The sequence below is a fragment of the Egretta garzetta genome, unplaced genomic scaffold (assembly GCF_000687185.1).
Source record: "Egretta garzetta isolate BGI_Z169 unplaced genomic scaffold, ASM68718v1 scaffold56, whole genome shotgun sequence".
Taxonomy (NCBI): Eukaryota; Metazoa; Chordata; class Aves; order Pelecaniformes; family Ardeidae; genus Egretta; species Egretta garzetta.
Genome location: NW_009260182.1, coordinates 4919844 through 4939629, shown reverse-complemented (window position 1 = coordinate 4939629; position 19786 = coordinate 4919844). Strand labels below are relative to the sequence as shown.

The 19786-nt window shown below is 37.7% G+C and overlaps 1 protein-coding gene across 1 annotated transcript in view; it reads left to right on the top strand.

Annotated features, from left to right (window-relative positions):
• The first annotated feature begins 3203 nt into the window (after positions 1 to 3203).
• LRMDA (leucine rich melanocyte differentiation associated) overlaps positions 3204 to 19786 on the top strand; it is a 678070-nt gene continuing 661487 nt past the window's right edge. The window contains exons 1-2 of the mRNA XM_009641864.2: positions 3204 to 3248; positions 3879 to 3979. Coding sequence (XP_009640159.1) covers positions 3204 to 3248; positions 3879 to 3979 — 146 coding nt within the window. The remainder of the gene's footprint in view (positions 3249 to 3878; positions 3980 to 19786) is intronic.

The following is a 19786-nucleotide window of genomic DNA, read 5'->3' as shown; positions in this document are numbered from 1 at the left end:
GGGGCCCGGTGGGCGGAGGATCGGGTCCCGCTCCGGAGCGGCCTCCGGTTCCTCTCGCACCCTGTCGCTCTAAGGTTTGCGTAGGCTGCGGGAATAAACGAAAGGAGAAGGACTGAAATGTGCAAAGTGTTGTTTCTGCTGAAAGTCAACGCTATGTATGTTTTGCTTTGGTTGGAGAGAAGTTGGGAAGTAAATCCTGCTGGCCTTTACCCAGTGCCTTATTTGGCTACTGAAAAACTTTCTGGCTAAAAATTGTCATTACTGATGAACCTGCGTCTAAAACTAGCAAACCGATTTTTTTTTTTTTCCCCCCACAAAAAAGCATAAATGAAGCTTGTCTTCTTTTTGAAAGTGGTTTGCCATTAAGCCAGGGTGCTGTCCCTCTAATTGCTTCTTTAATCTGGTCGCTATTTCTGTGTGGAGCTCACTGTGAATGTGTTTGATATGGAGGCAATTGGCTAATTTTGCAGCTGCTGCAGGAAACATCTCCTGTGGTCTTTGCGGTGCACTATAGCACTGAGTTAACATGCGGCCTTCTTCCCTTGAGCACATCTCGAGCCCCTTCGAGTAAAGCATATTTGTAATTTGGCTTTGTGCCTAACATACAATCTTCTAACAGCTTGGAGTAAAATATAATGCTTAACTGACTGAGTGGAAATATTCTCCAGATGTAATTCCCTTCAGTGGAAGGGAATATGCAATATCTAGTGTTCATACATGACCTATTTGGTGACATTATTTAATAAAGATGTTACTTTTTGAGTTACTAAGATTATAATATCATTGTAAAATGATTGCAGAGATTAAATGGTAATATCCTCTGAAACTAAAGCAGAAGAGAGGTGCAACTGCTATTGACTGGTTAACTTATGTTTTAAATATTTTCTACAAACTTTTTTTTTCCTGAATTGCATAGAGTGTTGAAGAGTCTGCAAGAATGACTGAGGTGTCCGTAGCCTGAGATGTCCGTAGCCTGTCTGACGCTGGGCTTTGTGGGAAACTTTATGAATATTTCAGTGGGATATTGAGCAGGGTATCAGTAATGAGAATGATTGACTGTGACCAACCTGTATTAGATTTGAGTTGGCGATTTAGGCAATGGAAGCATCTACATCCAGTTTTTAATCCCACGTGATGTTCTGTGACTGGTATAGAAAAATCTAAGAAATCTGCTGTTATTGATGTGTTTTGCACCCAACGAGCTGAGGAGTCTTGAGGAAAGTATGCTTGGTCTCATCTCTCAGTGATGACGTCTCTGGATATGTACTTGAAAGCTCGTACTCATTTTGAGGGGATTTGAGATGGATGCAAATGGAAGAATACTGAATTATGTACATTTTATTGTTTTCTGGGTAAAATATTTTGAACTGAAAGAATGAAAATGAAGAAATGTTATTCTTCTGTTGTCCAGACTACTGAACTCTTGTTTTGTATCAGCATTGTTCAAGGATTAAACAGCAGAAGAGTGAGGAAATAACTCTTGAAAACTCGTTCAAAAAGGCTCATCGTGTATTGTATTGCTGGCAGTTGCTGCTGTTCTTACAGCAAAGAGTTCTTGGGTATCAGAAGCAAGTTCATGTATGTGTGGTATAGAGAGCTGAAGTTGAATGCACTTCGTGTATTTTGTGGAAAAATAAATCTATTTGTTTGAAATCGAAAAAGATGCTTGTACTGTGAGTGTGCTGAAGGGGATTTTGTGGAAGTAAAATTCCTTTTACAAGGCCTCAGCATTAAAAGGTCAAGACAACCGTATTTCATCTGCAAATACGCTTGTGAATAATCTGTTTGTACCAGTTGTGCAAATGTATTTGTATATTACAACAGTTCAGAAGCTGAAGCTTTGCAACATTTTATGTATTTTGCCTCCTGTGTGCTCCAAAACACACTTGTATGAACTTTTTCTTCAACTTTTGTTCTTGTGGAGCTAGAACATTTGTGGCCAGGTAAGTTTCTGAAGCAGTGGCAATGCAGGTCAGAATCTCTTGCACCTTCTCCACCGCTTCTCCCTGGGTGAAAAGCAAAGTGGTGGTCTGGGCTCTTGCTGCGTTTGTTGCTGCTCAGGATGGTCTTACACTCCTAGTGTTAAAGGCATCATGTTTTTGTAATTTCTATTTCAATGTGTTCCATTCAACTAAATGCTTAATCCAAAGTGTTATTCTGCTGGTAATGTGGTGTCTGTCCAAGGGTTTGCAAGCATTAGTGTAAAGAAATCTGCCATTCAGCGGAGAATTAAGCGATTCTTGTGCGTGTACCTGCATGTATGTTGTAAAGTACATTGTAGTTGTCTTGGATAAAAACTGGAGGGGAACCCCCCCCCCATATTTAATTGAATAAATTCTGCAAAACACTTTGTTATGTCCAAACCATTAGGATGCTGACTACCCAAAACAGTTCCCTTCCCTTTTGTCCTTATATTTGCTGAAGTCATGTGTAAGTCTGGTAGCAGAATTTATTGCAAAAGCAGGTACGGTTTAACAAGGGGAAGAAGTTGTTAAACTGAGCTTCAAGCTACCTGTTTTCTGCTCGTAAAAATTATTTCACTGTTGTCAGCTTTATCTGTTGAAGTTATTGAACGAAATAAATTAAATGGGATGCAATATAGTATTATCAGATTGCAATCATTTTTAGAGTGTAAGAGATTGGGATGACTTGCAAAAGTACCTACTGTCAGTCTGTTCGGCAGAAGAGTCTCTATTTTAACAGAAACTGAATACTATCAAAACAAAGTTTGACTGACTTTTTTGAGTATTTGTCATCTAACATCTTTTAGACCAATGGGAAATGTTCTTGAAATTGACTTTATGTTAAATGTTTAGATAATAGCAATATCTTATAGATAGTGGTCTAACACAGCGTTGAAATCTACTTAACTAGCAAGTTGCCATTTAAGGGCAACTGAGATTTCTTCAGCATAAAATTTGAAATGTCAGTGTTTATACTGATATTTCCAACACTGGGAGGATGAGCTGATATAGATGCATAGAATTCATGACAATAGATTTGGCAGGCTTTGGTTTGATTTCTTCAAAGACTTCTGAGACAATAAAGCAGAGAAAATAGAAAAAGTTTGGCTGTTTTATTGTTTGTGTTTTTCTGGAAATATTATCACTCACTTCATCCTAGCTAGAAAAAAAAAAATATATCTGAGTAGACTGTATTTTTGCTACCACTAATTATTCCTGTGTTTGTTAAAGGTGGGTTAGATGGGCTGGTATGAAAAAGAGGAAAGACATTCACAAGTATTTTGGGTATAAGGAGAAGTGTGATCTGAACACAGGTGTTGAAGCCAGAAATCTTTAAGATCTACACAACCCTCTGAAAAAAGCTACATGCTTGGTTTTTCAGATCTTGCGCAGCCCTCTTGCTCTGGCCCTAGCATATCACTGGGAATAATAATCTCCTCAAGGAATGGTTATGAGAGTGGATTGACAGTACATGGCTTACGTGTTTCTGGACCAAACTTTCCAGAGGGATCTTTTAGTGTGTTGTGTACTGAGAGGCAATCTAGAAAGTCCTTTGAATGGCTCCTGATCTTTCAAAAGAATTTCTTCTGGAGTGAATCAGAATGGTAATACAAAGTAGTGTTAGATCAAAGTATTAACAGTGGAATAGAAGAAATGCCATGTATTTGATTAAACTATTTTTACCTGAAAGGCGACAATGCATTGTACATAAGACTATAGATGTAATAACTATTAGGCTGATTTTATCAATAGGAAAATGAGACTGTGATAGATTCTATAGCAGTAAAACTGATGTAGCTTAAAGCTTTAACAATTACTATATCGTGTATCCTCATTGGATCAATGAGACAGAATCTGGATGGAAAACTAAATAATCCACTTATGAAACATTTGCTTTTTGCTTCCAATTCTCAGGTGTCCTACATTAGTCAAGACTGTGAAGAAATTCCAGAATTCTTAGGAAGAAAATATGGACACGTGGCAAAAAGACTAGATCTTAGCTTCAACTTGTTAAGGTATGTGGCAATATGTAGATTTTCAAGTGCAATATGGGACACCAACTCCAAAAATAGATCCCCACCACAGGTAGAAACTTACATGTATGTTAGGTACATTTAACTGTTGTCAAGTGGGCGACACTGTTTTATAGGCAATGTTTGTCTCCTTTTCTTGCATACTTGGAACACAAATAACGAGGTGAGTCTGGAAATTTCTCGTGTTAAGATAAATGATGCCCAGTGAGGAGTTTATGGTTTGTCCTCTGGTCAAAATGGAAAATAAGCATCATTACCTGAAGAAGTGAAGAATGGGATCAAAAGTGAATTGCTCTTTAACCAAAATAAAAGTAAGTGTGTGTTTCCCTTCTTTTTATTTGTAGATCTCTGGTTATTACCATAAATGGTTTTTAATACTCTTTTCCCAGATGATGTGTTTTTGTTGTTTATTTTATTTTTGGGCAGCTGTGCAGTTAAGAGCTAAAGCTAAGTGCAATTAGAATTTGTAAATAAATTTAATTATTTTAATATATGGATTGATTTAGAATTCTATAATATTCCCATTAGTTATTACAGTATCCTTTTTCATTTAATCCTTGTGAGAGAGCCTGGTGAGGTTCAGAAGTGTATCTTTCAGGTTGGCAACTCTGTAAGCAAGCAGGGGAAAAGGAACGCAGTGTACTTGGCTGTTTAAGAAAAAGCGTACTTTTCAGCGGTAGGGTTGGACTCCTTTGAGTTTTTATTTTTATTGAGGGTAAGCTTAGAGTCTGCTTGAGAGGAGTAAGACACATAAAAGTGGTGTGCTGGTGCCTTGTTCTCCTAGGGGAACAAACGCTGTTTTTAACTTATTAATACTCATAAATGTTATCCTGAGCCACTGTCAACTCTGAAAGACTGATTCCTACATGCAAGAGGTAGCAGAGCAAAAGAGGCACTAGGCAATCTGTGGATTGTCATTGTCTTATACTTCTGTACCTGTGGAAATTGTAATCAGAAGAGAGAATTTTGCTGAGGGAGGGAACTGACTTGGCATTTTTTCATTTTGTTGTGAAGATAATTCAAGTTTTGCATGTGCATTCAGATTTAACACGTAATAAACAAGACTGCTCCTTCTTTACACCTCCAGAAAAAAATGTTTGTTTCTTTCATTTAATGCATGAATTGAAGAACAGTTCCTCTGAGGTTTTTTTTATTTCATAAAGTAAAATATTAACATTAAATCTAGATGTAAAATACCACTTTAAAACTTTAAGTCATTAGTTTGTGTTTTCATGGAGAGCTTAACTGGTGGTGTATTTCTCAAATCTGTGTTTTCATCCCTTCTTTCCTTCCGTACACAAAACACTATCACTTAGCCTATATTTCAGAAGGGATATAATTTAGTTTTACTGAGGTTTGGGGGAAAAAAAAGTGTGTTAAAATCTTTTGTGGGGAAATGTGAGAGAAAGTGCTAGGTTTTGGGGTAGCTGCCATCAACTTTTGATGTAGGACAGCTTGTTTTTGTAAAGCTGTAGAAGTATTCTAAGGCCAGAAGTTGGATCTGGGGAAAGGGAAGAGGTGGGGTTTTTTTTGGGTTGTTTTGTAGTGGTTTCTTTTTGTGTGGTGGTTTTTTTGTTGTTTTTGTTTTTTTGTTTTTTAGCTTAGGGAAGCTAATACTAAATGTGATGAGAGCAGTAATGTTTTCTTATTTGAGCTGTGATAGATATACTAGCCATATAGAAACTAAGAATTAAGTATTTGTTATACAGTAGCTGTTCAGACTGGTCTGTGCTCACAGATGAACACTGTGGCAGCATATCCCAATCCAGTTAGTGAGCAGTCACAAACGGTGTTCCCCAGGGCTCGGTTCTGGGGCCAGACTTGTTTGTATGAGGTTCAACAAGGCCAAGCGCTGGGTCCTGCACTTCGGTCACGACAACCCCAATGCAACGCTACAGGCTTGGGGATGAGTGGCTGGAAAGCTGGCCAGCGGAGAAGGACCTGGGGCTGTTGGTCAACAGCCGGCTGAATATCAGCCAGCAGTGTGCCCAGGTGGCCAAGAGGACCCCAACAGCATCCTGGCTTCTATCAGGAATGGTGTGGCCAGCAGGGTAGGAAAGTGATCATGCCCCTGTCCTCGGCACTGGTGAGACCACACCTCAAATGCTGTGTTCAGTTTTGGGCCCCTCACTACAAGAAGGACATTGAGGTGCTGGAGGATCTCCAGAGAAGGGCAATGAAGCTGATGAAGGGTCTGGAGCACAAGTCTGATGAGGAGCGGCTGAGGGAACTGGGGTTGTTTAGCCTGGAGAAGAGGAGGCTGAGGGGAGACCTTATCGACCTCTACAGCTGCCTGAAAGGAGGGCGTAGCACGGTGGGTGTTGGTTTCTTCTCCCAGGTGACAAGTGATAGGACAAGAGGAAATGGCCTGAAGTTGTGCCAGGGGAGGTTTAGATTGAATATTAGGAAAAATTTCTTCACTGAAAGGGTTGTCAAGCATTGGAATGGGCTGCCCAGGGAAGTGGTGGAGTCACCATCCCTGGAGGTGTTAAAAAACCCATGTAGATGTGGCACTTCAGGACATGGTTTAGTAGCCATGGTGGTGTTGGGTTGGACTTGGATGGTTGGACTTGATGCTCTTGGAGGTCTTTTCCAACCATAATGATTCTATGATTCTGTATTATAGAGGGGGTCAGATAAGTTACAGAATAAATGTCATAGCCTCAAATGAATGTTAATACAGAAGAGATGTCTTGAACAGCTGTGAAAGAAAGTGTAAACAGTAAGATCATCGTAGTCTTCTTTAAACAAATATTATTGCTTGAAAAATCTGACCATGCTGTAGTATACTGATGCATTACGTGGTTTTTGTCAGTGAATGCTTAGTTTGAAAAGTTTAGATTAGCATATTGTTTTCAGTGGGGAAGACACGCTAAACTTAATGCCTCTCTAAAAAGGAGTTTGATTTTCTAGAAAAACTTGCTATCTGCTGGTAAGGGCAAAAGTTGAGTGAAGAAGACCAAGGGTGATCAAAATCTACAAGAAGATAAAGAGAATATTGTGCTTTGCTGGCACAATAGTTATCTGCAGTAAAGATATTGGCCTTCATTATCATGTGATTCATTATTAGATGAGAGTGTGTGTGTGTTCTTTGAAAGAAAAAAATATTTCAGCAGTCACTAATTTTTTTTAGCCTGTATTTAAGCCAGAAAAATGCTGAAATATTCAACAGCTACCTGTTCTCAGTGTTAGGCAGTACAAAAGTACTTCCAGCCTTTTTAAAATATTGTTCTGCATATAGAGTTTCTGTGCCCCATCTTTTGTAAGTATTGCTACTGCCAAGTGTATTTTGGGAAGGAATCACCCTTCTGTAGCAGGCAATAGATTCTGTTATGTAAAAGTGTCAATAGAATTTCTTACAGTGTAACAATTGCATTAAGGATTTAGGGAATTGAGCACATAGGGAAGATTTTTTTAATTTTGTGGGCAGCAGTATTTGCAGTCATGTTATTTGATATTGCTATCATGGGTGTAGTTGCATGGAGAGAAAGAGAGATACCTCTCTGTCATAGTACCGTGTTCAGCTTTGCGGTCAGTTGGCAGCAAACTCTTCTTGGAAGACAGCGCTGTCCTTTCTGAACCAGAAGTTGTGTGCAGTCATAGACTTGCAGTCTTTGCTGTGCGCACACACACAGGTTTATCCACATAAGAGACTCTTATCAGAAAGATGTATTTGTACTGTGTGCTACAGACGTCACAAAACTTTCTTATGCGACTGATATAATGTAATAGTTGATTGAACAGTTGCTTTAGTGAATAGTACTGATTTTGATATTACTATAATGTAGATAACTTTGTTGAAAAAGTCAGGGTAGAGCCAGGTAAGTTATTTTGTCATTTAAAGCTTTCCTCTATAAATGTGTGTTTTCAGAGGCTTGTCCAGGTTTGCTGGAAAAAGGGTGAGAAGACTGGCTGATGCTGTTAGGAAAATGGGAAATAAGTCAAACATGCTGTATTTTGTGACTTACACACAAAAGACTTTTGCCAGGCTTGTCCCTTAATAACATATCTGAACAGATGCTGTTGTGTTTTTCTGGGAAATGTAGCTTACTCTGCACGAACCAAGGAGTTTCTTGTTGTTAAACGATTTCTGTCTGTCATCTTTTTTTTCTGCGAAGAAGTCTAATTACGTGGATTCAATGTTCTTATGCATGGTGGTTTTGTTACATTGCTCAGATTTTTTTTTTTTTTTTTTTTCTTTTTGGGTGTGATATACACAGGACCAGAGAACTAAATCGGAGGAGAGGAGCATTGCCATTAGTTCTTTTCTATTGGCAATTTAATACAGAGGAAAAATGTATATTTTTCACCAATATTTTTCTGATTGCAAAGTTCTTCCCAGGCTAGAGCTTCTTCCTCATTATTAAATAAAAATTAGGGTCTGCTTAATTGTCTTTGCATCAGATGTGGTAAATCTAATAACAACACTTGATTAATCACAAAAAGTTGCTCTCCGAAAGAATAGTCTGTCTTGTTTGCCCTTTTCCAAAAACTAGAGTCTCTCCTTGATTACCCTCAGTGATTCATGGATCCAGCTCTCTTTCTTCTGGCAGCCAAAGTGAAGTGGCTGTTACCAGTCACAATGGTTACACATCTTCCCTTTCCCCTGGGAAGGAAAGAGAGGTGAATGGCAAAAGGGAACTTTTTATGGGAATGTTGAGGAAAAAAAGAGGAGTAACAGCAATTTGTTGTGTATGAGGCAAAGGGAAAAACTGGTGTGTACTTAAAAGCATGCCAATTGTAATCAGCAGGGTATGGTGCTGCTGGATTGCCACTTGTTTACACCTGGTGGATAGAAATCCTTTAACCCCAGACCACTATAGTCCACTTGTGAATTATTTCTTCTCATGCTCTTTTCCTTACAGATTTTATTTAAATAGTTTCTAATGTCTTTTGTTTCCTTTTGGGACAAATGGGGGGTTGTGAAGAAGACTGAGCCAAACTCTTGTGACATGTACAGCAAAAGGATGAGAGTCGTCACAGGTTGCAGCAAGGGAATTTCCAACTGTAAGGAAAGGCTTAATGATGAGGAAGATTGAATGGAAAAGGTGCCCAGAGAGGCTGTGGAATCTCCATCCTGGGTGATGTTCAAAATGCAACTGGACAAAGCCCCAGGCAACTTAATCTAACTTTGAAGTCGCCCCGCTCTGAGCAGGAGATTGGACTGGATGACCTTTAGATGCCCCTTCCAACCTAAATTATACTATGATTCTGCAGCTTTCTTGGTGTGGTCATCATCAAATGGCCTAAGTTGTAGCAGTTCTTTTGATCTGATATTGGCAGTGATTTTCAGCTATTGTAGAAATGAACTATTTACGCGGTGTGTGTTCATTAAGGCATGTTTCAGGAGCAGAGATGTTTTACCTTGGAAATCTGCTTCTGAGTCTCTTATGGCAACTGTATTTGATAGCCTTCCCTGGTAATACAGTACTGTAAAGGCCACTGTTTTGTTTCATAATGTGTGGAAAGTGTTCCCTAGTTCCCATTTAATGAAAACATAGAGTATAGGAAGGAAGGTCACTGATATGCCAGTGTTAGTGTTACTGGGAGGCTTTGCTGAAAAGGATTTCAAGGGAGAATTAAAAGCTATTGTTGATCGTTGGAAGTTAAAGATTTCATTAAAAAAGATAAATAATCACAGGTGAAGGAAAGAAAGGAATAAATAAGTAGGAAGGATGTAATATAGGAAGGGAGTGAAGATTTGGATGAAATACAAAGTTTTTTTTTAAATTTTTTTTTTTTTTAGCTGCATCTTGCTGTCTTTTGGAGAGAAAAAAATCAACCCTATTCAAAGGTTCTTTTATTTGTCTTAGGTAACTTTCTTTGTGCCAGACTTCTTTCACGTTAAGGGCTAAATGCACTCCAGTGCTTGAGTAACAGATGTCAGTGTTTTTGTACGAATAGGTGCCATGTTTTTATAAATAACATCTACAGTTCAGTTCACAGAGAAGTCTGTCTTCCAGTTTTGTCCTCGGTAGTTTTAAACATGTGAGTTTGTTTTCCTTTTTCTTACAGAGATTTCTGGATCTAAGCTATGAGGCGAAAGGGAGAGCGAGTCTTTAATCTTGGCCAAGGAGGGAGGATTAATCCAATAATTGTGCTCATGGAGATACAGATATCTCTTCCTTCTCTCTAGGGTGCAGATTATTTCTGCTAGAAGCATGAATAATTTGCACAGTGTGTGCTTGTGCATATTTTCCACTGTCCGATTAAGAAGGTGTATGTATGAAAACATCCCCTTGAACTTTAATCCTAGTCTGGAATGTTCCTCCATGACTTTTGTGAGGCTGAGGCTTTGTAATATCCTCTCTGTGGACTAGAGATTGTTTGTTTCTCTCTTCTGCCTACTGTTTTCTTGCCTGGGGGAATATGCAAGTGGCAGCTTGAAACTGGGCTTCAGTTTTACAGGGCATGTTCCTCTTTGTGAGGGAGAGGCGCTTTATTTTTTTTCTTGCCACCTTCCTAATCTGTGCAGCAATAAGACACGCAGAACAGGAAAGATGAACAACAAAAGAGAGATGGAAATAAAAGCCAGAATTCAAAACAAAGCATGACATATTTTTAAAAAGCCTTTAGAATGATCTTTATAGCATTTTAAAATGTTGAAGAAAATGCACTATTGTTAAAACTTTTTGATGGTTTTATTTATAAGGTAGAAAAATATTTTCACCATAATTGGGTAACTCTTAATCGTAGCAATTGCATATTTATCAGTGTGAGGGGCTGTTATTAATGTAGCTGTCATGCACAAACACATTTCTGCATTAAATCCATTTAGTATGTGCATTATTTGGTCTAGAATGTCACCAGGACATCAAAGCCCCCTTAGGCATAAGAGCACAGTGCCCTGCTGTGGCTGCAGAAAGGGCTTGATCAATAAATGTAACATGTTAATGCAGAGCAAATAGAATAAAAGATTTCTTTGACAAGACATGAAAAATCACCTTGTGGCAGCTGGCATGGTGATGCCATTTCAGCGGAGACACTAGCAAAGTTGATCTGACAAGTAAAGAGGAGAGATGATGGTTATAAGGTGCTTTTGTTTCAAACTTCTTTCTTGACCTGTCAGGTTTTGAAGGAGCCTGAATGGCCCTTTTTTGTCATGTGAAAATTGTAGTCTTAGGCAGTTATGAAGCAGTTATCTCTTCTCAAATTGTGAATGCTGCTGTTTAATTGATTCACTTAGCATTTGAAACTGTCACGCATTAATAATTGCTAAATCCTGTAGATACTGCTCCAGTGTGTCATGCTTAAATGTGTAGTTATCAGAAAATTAATATCCTTAATGAACCGATGCTTTCAAACTAGCATTGCATGAAATCTCTTTTGCCCTTTCATTTGCTGAAGGTGTATCAGCCAGTTTGCAGAGAAAACGCTCCCGACAGTTGTGTGGTTTTATTTATTTATTTTTTTTTGATGCCCGACAAATGCCAGCTTTGCTTTGGGTACATAGTGTGCTCAATGACAATAAATATAGTAATTATGCTGGAGTTAGTAATTAACATAATTATAGTCAATTACGACAAATACAGTGCAGAGCTAAATAAATGAGGGTGAGAAATTAGCAAGCTAATTGATTTACCTTACTTGCTGCTTTTTCTTGCAACTAGCAGTTGCAGATTTTCTGCAGGAGAAAGAGTTTTTTTTTTGTTGTTTACAAATAGCTGATTCTGTTTTGAAATGATTCTGTCTTACGGCTCTCACTCCTGTTTCTTTTACACTGAGGTGAAGAGGATTGAAATATGAGGCGGTGGTTAGAAGGAGAAAGGAGCTGCTGCTCTGTCCTTGCTGAAGGAAAATGTATTGAAGGAAAATTTTGAAAGAAAATGTATGTACTTGCTTTAATTTTAGATCCTTCTTACAGTATTGAAGGGAAAAAACCCCTCATGAATCTTTACAAAGAAAACGCATTGCTACAGAAATTTTGGTCATATATTTTAATCCCCTTAGAAGTGGCCTAAATTATCTAAAAGACATCTATCTATCTCTTTGTTTATTGACGTTGGATCTGCACAGCACTGGGTAGCTAAAGAAAGAATTCAAATTGTTCAAGTAATCCAAGTGTGGTGAAACAATATGCCCTTGTTCAGCCATCAGTTTCAATAATTTAGAACCATTGGACCAGTAGAGATGCATAGTATCATAACATTTGTGCACATTATAATTGCCTGTTTCAAGATGATTTATAGTATGTTGTCTGAAATAAGTGTATTGGAGCTATGCAGTTAATCTGTTTCACTCTCTGTTTTTTTGTTTTCTTTCAAGCATGACCACAGTTTACTATGTGAAAAGAGAATTAATATGTTTAAGTATTGAAGACTTTGTATTGCTTTTAAAAAAGAAAATGCTTAGTCGTAGCTGGGATTTCTCTTTTACTCTAAGAAAAAAGTGGTTTACAAATGTTTGTAAATTTTATACTTGAAATAGTTCAAGGTAAATGGAATCATATTTAGAGACTTAAACAAAGAGATAGTGTTTTCCACAGCTAAGCAATCTGAAATGTATAAATTCTTGATAATTTTTCTCCTACTGTTGCAGTAATGTATGAAGTTCAAATGAGTAGGTTTGCAGTTTGAGGAGGGTACTTAATGTTTACCCATAGGGATGTCCTACAGTAAGCATAAGATGCTGTTTTTAAGTAACGTTGAAATGTTATGAATGTCTGAAAATAAATGTGTGCTAACACTGCTAAGGGTGGTCGTTGTTTAGAAGCAATTCACTTGGAAATCAAATTGCTAAATGAAGTTTTTATGTACAAGGAATCATTTAAATTATTTAAAATTTGCGGATTTAATGGTCTTTCAGATGAAGTCTTACTGTTTATTAATCACTATGGACTACATTATGCATAATTATCTTTCTAATAAAGTAACTAGGAAATAGTCTTGTCCTACTAGATGAACTGAAGACAAGTGTGATGATGGGTTCACTTTCTACATGGGTTATACTTAGGGAGTTGTATAACATACAGTTTTACAGGTGCATGTCTGTTATAAAAATGGAAGGAGAGTATTACTAATAACAAAAAGGATTTTAGACTTCAAATATTAATTCTACTTTTGATAGTTGATAGGCAATCAAAACTAAATCTACTCCTTGCTCTCTTATTCCCCTCTTTTTCCCTCCTACCATGCCTCCCCCTTTTGAAAAGTGGCATTTCAACAGGAACCAGGTGTGATCTGGGTAATGTATAAGGAAAACTTTTTTTTTCCCCTTTGAAAACTTTGAATAATATTAAAAAATACTATTAAGATATACCTTGTCTCGCATACAATACCCATGCCTGTGTTCTGTTATTTTGTCAACTTTAAATGTGGTTATAGAATATTTGCCTTTACAAACGATTATATTATTGTATACTTTCCTGCTGTGTCTTATTTGCAGTCATTGGTTTATTGTTGATATGAAGGGGACCGGTGAACAACTAATTTTAGAAGTATCAAATTAATGGCTTATGGTATGTATTTAAAGATCTTGCTGATTTCAGCATACTGTGCCAAGGATGTAAGTTGTTTTTTTGATGGATAAGTTATTTTTTTCAAACTCAGTCATATGTAAGGCCAAACAAGTATAAATTGTTGTATTTCAGTCTTGTACTGGTGGCTGCTATCTTCTTTAGTCCCAACAACCTCTCTTTTTGTCCATTGATCCTTGCTTGACTTTTTATGGCCACATAGACACTAACGGACTGTGAAAACACTGTAGTATATATACCTCTGACCCCCAGTGCTGGCCATTATCCATTGATTTACTGTATCTGACAGATCAGAACGTAAGATTGTTTTCTGTTCTGCTTTTCTCAAGAAGGCTTAACATTGTGGAAGGAGTCCTCTTGAGAGTGTATCACATGGCAGAATTGGGCAAAAGCTTGTTACTGGAACCTTTGGAGGGGTGGTCAGTGTGTGTTCATGCCGTGTAGTGGAGAATTCTTGGGAGGATTACTACAGCTGTTAAATCTGGTAAAAGTGTTTAACATACTGCACAGTTTGACATTTAGTAAAATAAGGTTGTGGGCTTGAACCGCTACATCCTTAAATATTGCTAGTGAATATTGCTGTGATGGATGATGGAAGTTGTTTTTTTTGGTGACATCTATCTCTAAGGAGCTGTTGCAATCATGACTATAGGTGAAATCTGTACTTCTGAACAGAGGTGAGTAACAAACCCCTTGGACTTGATCAGAGATTGGATGTCATATTAAGCATGCATTGACTCAAGGCTGTTTAAGACCTTTTGACTGAGGCAGAGCATTTCCCAGTGAACTGATGTTTGCATGACATCATTATCCTTCTGTTTGAATGAGCGGGGAGTGAGCTGCTTTCTCTTCAGCTGGTTTTCCTGTGTGAGATTGAAGTTGGTTTTTGGAGTGAGTGATGCTGGAGGCTAAATCCACACTATCTGCAATTGTTCTCTGGGTACCTAGAGGGCTTAATTCACTGGCACAGTCAATCCAGCTCCTCTTGTGAGAACTGTAATCAGTCTTAAAGAAAAATGAGTTTTGAATTCCATTCTGAATGACAGGAATCTGTGTCATATTGAGAGAAAAATCAGTTAGTTAATAAATGGAAGACTACTGCAATCTATGGAAAGTATTGGCATTTGGAGGAGAAATAGTTTGATGCACTTGTTTTAGATTTCCAAGAATGTCAATAGATAGCAAATAATGTCTTGGTGACTTCTTCTGTGTAGTGTATGGTTATCTGGATTTTAAGACTGATAACTACTTTTTTTTTTAATGAGTATTGGGGGTTAAAGAAAAGGGCATGATAAAGAGCATGTTATAAGTAATCAGATGGACCATTCTTACTTTCTGACTTCCTTAATCTCTCTTACTCTAAAACAGTATTTCCTCATCACTGCTGTTGTGAAACAAGAGCGAAGGACTGCAGAAATAACTGTTGTCTGAGGACAAGGAGCTTGACTGAAGGGAAGAACCTGCATTAACCCTGGAGCTATTGCCTCTGTCTTTTCCTCTCTGTTTTGTTGAAAGGTATCTTCTTCTCTCCTTAATGCAATACACCAGATTCCCAGCATCTAGTTGCAGATGTAAATAACTTGACTAGTTTTGCTTGCCAATCACTGAGTAAGAAGGGTCTTCTGTCCTCCAGTATTCAACAAGCCTGCTGAGTGGTCATGGTACAAATAGCTAGTTGGTGTTTGGCAGGTAAAATCTTTACAAAGCTTTTGTTTATGCATTGCTTGCTTGTTATATGTTAACTTGTGTAGCTTGTGCCACTTCTGAGATCTTGCATTCTACATAAATCATCTTTACATAAATTATCTTGGAGGTGATTTTTCAGTTTAAAAAGACAATCCCCGAACCCTTAGCTCTTGCAAGTGTGAAGAATGAGTATCATAGAAGTGCAAAAGGGCCATGCATTTTACTCAGGCTCAGGAGCCAGCATGTCAAACCAGACATGCTATACAATAATTATACTGTCTTTAAGGTCATAGTTAATGCAGTGTTATAGCTTAGTTGCAGGCTTTACCCATGAACTGATGCTGACAATCATGTGAAGTTTTATGAATTTTATTTCTGTTTTTGTTTCTCCTGGTCTTTCTTTTTGACCATGCTTGCCTGAGTGAGTTGCTCATTGGTAGACTTGGAGGATCATTTCCTTTCTTTCTAATTTCTTTTCCATTTTCAACTCAATTTGCACACTGAGTCCATAAGTGGTAGCAGTGAATGTGCTTTGTATAATACAGCCACAAGAGTTTGTTCATTTTTAAAACCACCTCATTGCGCATGTTTGTAGGAACCCTTACTATGGTGAAAGACTGTAGAAATCACTTTTAAAAGAACACAGATAAGACATATGAAGTATCTAATGTTAGGGGATTACAATCCATCCAAAACTCAGTGAAGTCGATAAGCTCTTGCAAATTGGACCAAACTTGAATAGCTTCTCTTCAAGTGCCAACGTCTCTAATGTTTTCTCTGTGCAGTTGGTATATGAGCTGTACTGGTAGGTAGTAGTACTTGGACGTGTGCACACCTCCAGTTCATTTTTCCATAGAAAGCATAGTGTATGTGGGATGCTGTTGTCAGAAGTAGTTTACTGGCATGCAATATATATATGCATACACAGACACACACACACAAACCAATATCTTATATATATAAACATCTTTATGTATAATGCCTTTAAGTATATGTATAATATATAAATTATATTTTTAATATATAAAATTTTGGGCATGATACTCTAGTATTTGGTCTACTTTGATTCAGCACTTTGTCAGTGATAACCTTCTCATACTTAGCCTAGAAAGAAAGAACGTATTACTTAGAGGTTACTAACAAGAAAAGATACAACACATCAGAGATGGGTGATTGGGAAAGATAACTGACCTTGAGGAATTGGACCAAAATGGGAGCAGTCTTGTGGTGAAGAAGTACTTAAGTAACAAGCAATTACAAATTTTGATCTCCCTTTGATTGTTTTATCCAAACCTACCTACAATATTACAGGTTTTTGTTATTTTTAAACTCTTTACTCCCTTTTTCACGGCCTCCTCCATAAGCTCTCAGAAGTTCTTGGTATTGGTCTTGGCATCAACTCTTATTGAGGCCGTTTAGGAGGAAAGTTACATCAGCATGGTGGTGTTAATCAGGTGGTGATTGATACATATTTGAGATTATGGACTCTTTGACATAGATAGCAACTCACTGTGTTTGGGCTTGGTAAAAGTCAGGCTCTTGCTCTGTTGATACTGTTGCACTGAAGAGGAGAGTGACAATGTTTGGCTTATTGCTTGTCAACTCCAAACTTAATTTTTTACTGTTGTATAACTAACAAAGTAATTTAAAAAGTTGTGGGAGACTGGGGGGTGGGGGGAGGATTTTTGTTTGGTTTTTTTTTAAGTATGAAGCTTATGTGCTCGGTTCTCTCAGCCGGTTCAATTTCATATAATGTATTGGACTGGTGCAACAATTTTGAGTACAAATGCTCAGTTCTTAATTTTTGAATTTGCATGAAACACCATTTTTCAGTGCTTGCTTTGCTGAATGTTAAAAGATGGGGAATATAGATATAGTTAAAATATACTTAATGATATTGAAAATGTGGCTCATATTTCATGAGCCAACTCTGCATTTCCCATTTGGCAGGTGGGCCGACTGGCGCTGTTTGTTCCTTGTGAATATGCCCAATGGAAAGATGTCGTAGTGCTCAATGTTTTTAAATTACATTCAGAAATGTGAGCTGCCTTTCCCTTAGAATGTTAATCTATGATCAGACATGCTGACAGGGAACTCAGTTTATGAATTTAACAGAAAAGCTACCTATTGCCTATGCTTAATAGTTTTTAAAAATAATTTCCAACAATTACTTTGATGATCAAAGTTAGCATATGTTTTCTTTGTGAGAGGCATGTATTTGTGGTGACTTCAATGGCTTCTTTAGTAATTATTTTAGATATTTATTCATCATGAGTACCGTTTTCTTTTCTTTCTTTTAATTTCTTTTACTTTTTGTGATTTCAAGACTAGTATATTTTAATTTTAAATCCTTATGTGTTTGGGAGCATCCAGTTACCTACTTAGAGCAACAGAGCAGCCTTTTATGATGAGGATGTGGCTAGTGAAGCTTTATTTTGGTGACAGTAGTTTGAGGTTTTTGTTTGTCTCTTTTTGGTCTCATTCTCTTTTTACCAAATACTAAAAATGCATTTTGTCTCTTGAGCGTAAAATCTCTTAAAGCACAAGAAAATGCGGCAGAGTTTTCCTAGAACCGTTTTAGATGTGAAGGGTCCAAGACTTGCTGCAGTGCCATGACTCTGCAAGGCCATGTGGCCACAAAAGCACTGGATGAGGATGCTGTGTTTTAGGCTCCTAGGATTTTCAAGACCTTTTAGCTGTAGAGAAAAGATGAAAACTTGACCTAGTTATGTAACTAATAAAGTGTACTGATTATTTTAAAGCACTTAAAGGCTGAGGGAAAGGTGTTCTAGACGTGCCAAGGATTAGCAGTATATTGAATATTCAGAAAACTCTGCTTTCGACACAGTTACATTAAGATAATTTGACAGTCCAGCATGTGGATGTTAAAATTACAGCTGCTCAAGGATCTGAACACTTTCTTTTTCTACCTATTATCTTGCATTTAATACACTCCCTATCTTGGACAGTGAAGTACTTTGGAATAGTACAGAAATAGTGATTATGTTGGAATGGATTTGGGAAAAATTGTTGAATACTATGTTCTAAGAAAGGAAAACTAGCCAACAAAGTGAGAGGCAGGCTGTGTATGTGTCCACTTTGCTTCCTGCCCTCGCTCTGCCGCCTTCTCTTCCTCCCCACTGCCTCCAGGTCCTTAAATCAGAAGGCTGCTGAAGGTGCTGCTGAGAGGTTTGGGTGCAGGTGCAACATGAGGTTCTTCCTTTCTTGCACATGCTCTCTCTTTTGTTCACTGTGTTGCTTGTAATCGGGAGCCAGGCATTAGCTAGCTCAGCTGTTCCTGTACCATACCGGTTCCAGTTCTACCAGGCGCACAATTAGTAAATTGTCTTTCAGCCTAAGTGGGGAATGTCAGAGGGTAGTTAATTTTCTTTCAGTGTTAATTCTTTGGCTTCCTTTAAATAAGTCATATCAACAAATGGTCTGTTACTACCGCTAATAATAGGGCTTTTGAAATGTGGACATATCTCTAATGAGAATCTATCTCAACCCATTTGATGTGGGCCACTACTTTGCCACCGAATTACAGACTGCGGTCACTGCAACCACAGGTGTTTGAAGCAAGAGTTTCACCTGCATTTAAATGACTGAGCAACAGAAAAGAAGTTTCTAAAGTTAGGGAGACTAATGCATTACTGTAGATTTTGTTTTGACCATCATTTGTCTCACTTTGTACTAATTGGTAAATGGAGGAAGAGAGGACATATGTCTGTATTGAGCTAAAAGTGAATGGGCAAGTGTTCCTTTGTGCGTTTTAGTACAGCAGATGAAAATCTGGGTTGCTGTAGCCCCAGTATTTTAAGCAAAAGTAAAAGGGTGAAGTCAGCTTTAAGGTACTGTCTTGCGTGTTTGGTTTTTTTTTTGGTTTTTTTTTTTTCATTTTCTTTCTGTGTGGGGACAGAAGTGCACTGGAAGTGATTAAGACTAATGTGCGTGGGAAAAGTAGTGCTAGAAACCCTGGTAGTTATAAAGTTGATGCTTGTATTTACAGTATTACTGCATAGTCTATTACTATCATATAACCTGGAATTAATAAATAATTCCTGTATCGTAGCAGATACATCTTAGCAGTAGGCAGAATAGTGTCAGAACTGGCCAGTAAGCTTCATTGTATACACAGGAACATCAAATGTTTCAGGTTCTGTACCTTTTGTTTAATGCACTATGAGGTCATAATCTAAATCAGGTTTCCTGGATGATTCCTTGACCGCAAATTTCCATACAGCTCTCATTCTTTGGGGGCGGGAGGAAGGAAAAAGGTGTCTGCACCCTAGTGAGTAGAGTGAAACCCTGTTCACACCCTTTTTTCCTGATAAAAAAGCACAAGAAAGTCTACAAAAAAGATATGTAGGTACAGATTTATCTTAAAGGTTCTTCTGTAAGTTCCTGAAATCAAATAATATCTGAACTTACCCCTGTGTCAAGAAAATTTGCTTACTTAAATTATACTGCTGCTCTTCAGACCTTTTACTACTGGCAGAAGATAATAGATATTTCCTTTCACTAGATTTTTGTATGTTGAACACAAGTGAGATCCTTGATGTTTAAATCTATCCAGTTGAATAGAAATAACCTTATTCATATTATAGAGTGCATTCACATCTGTGCAT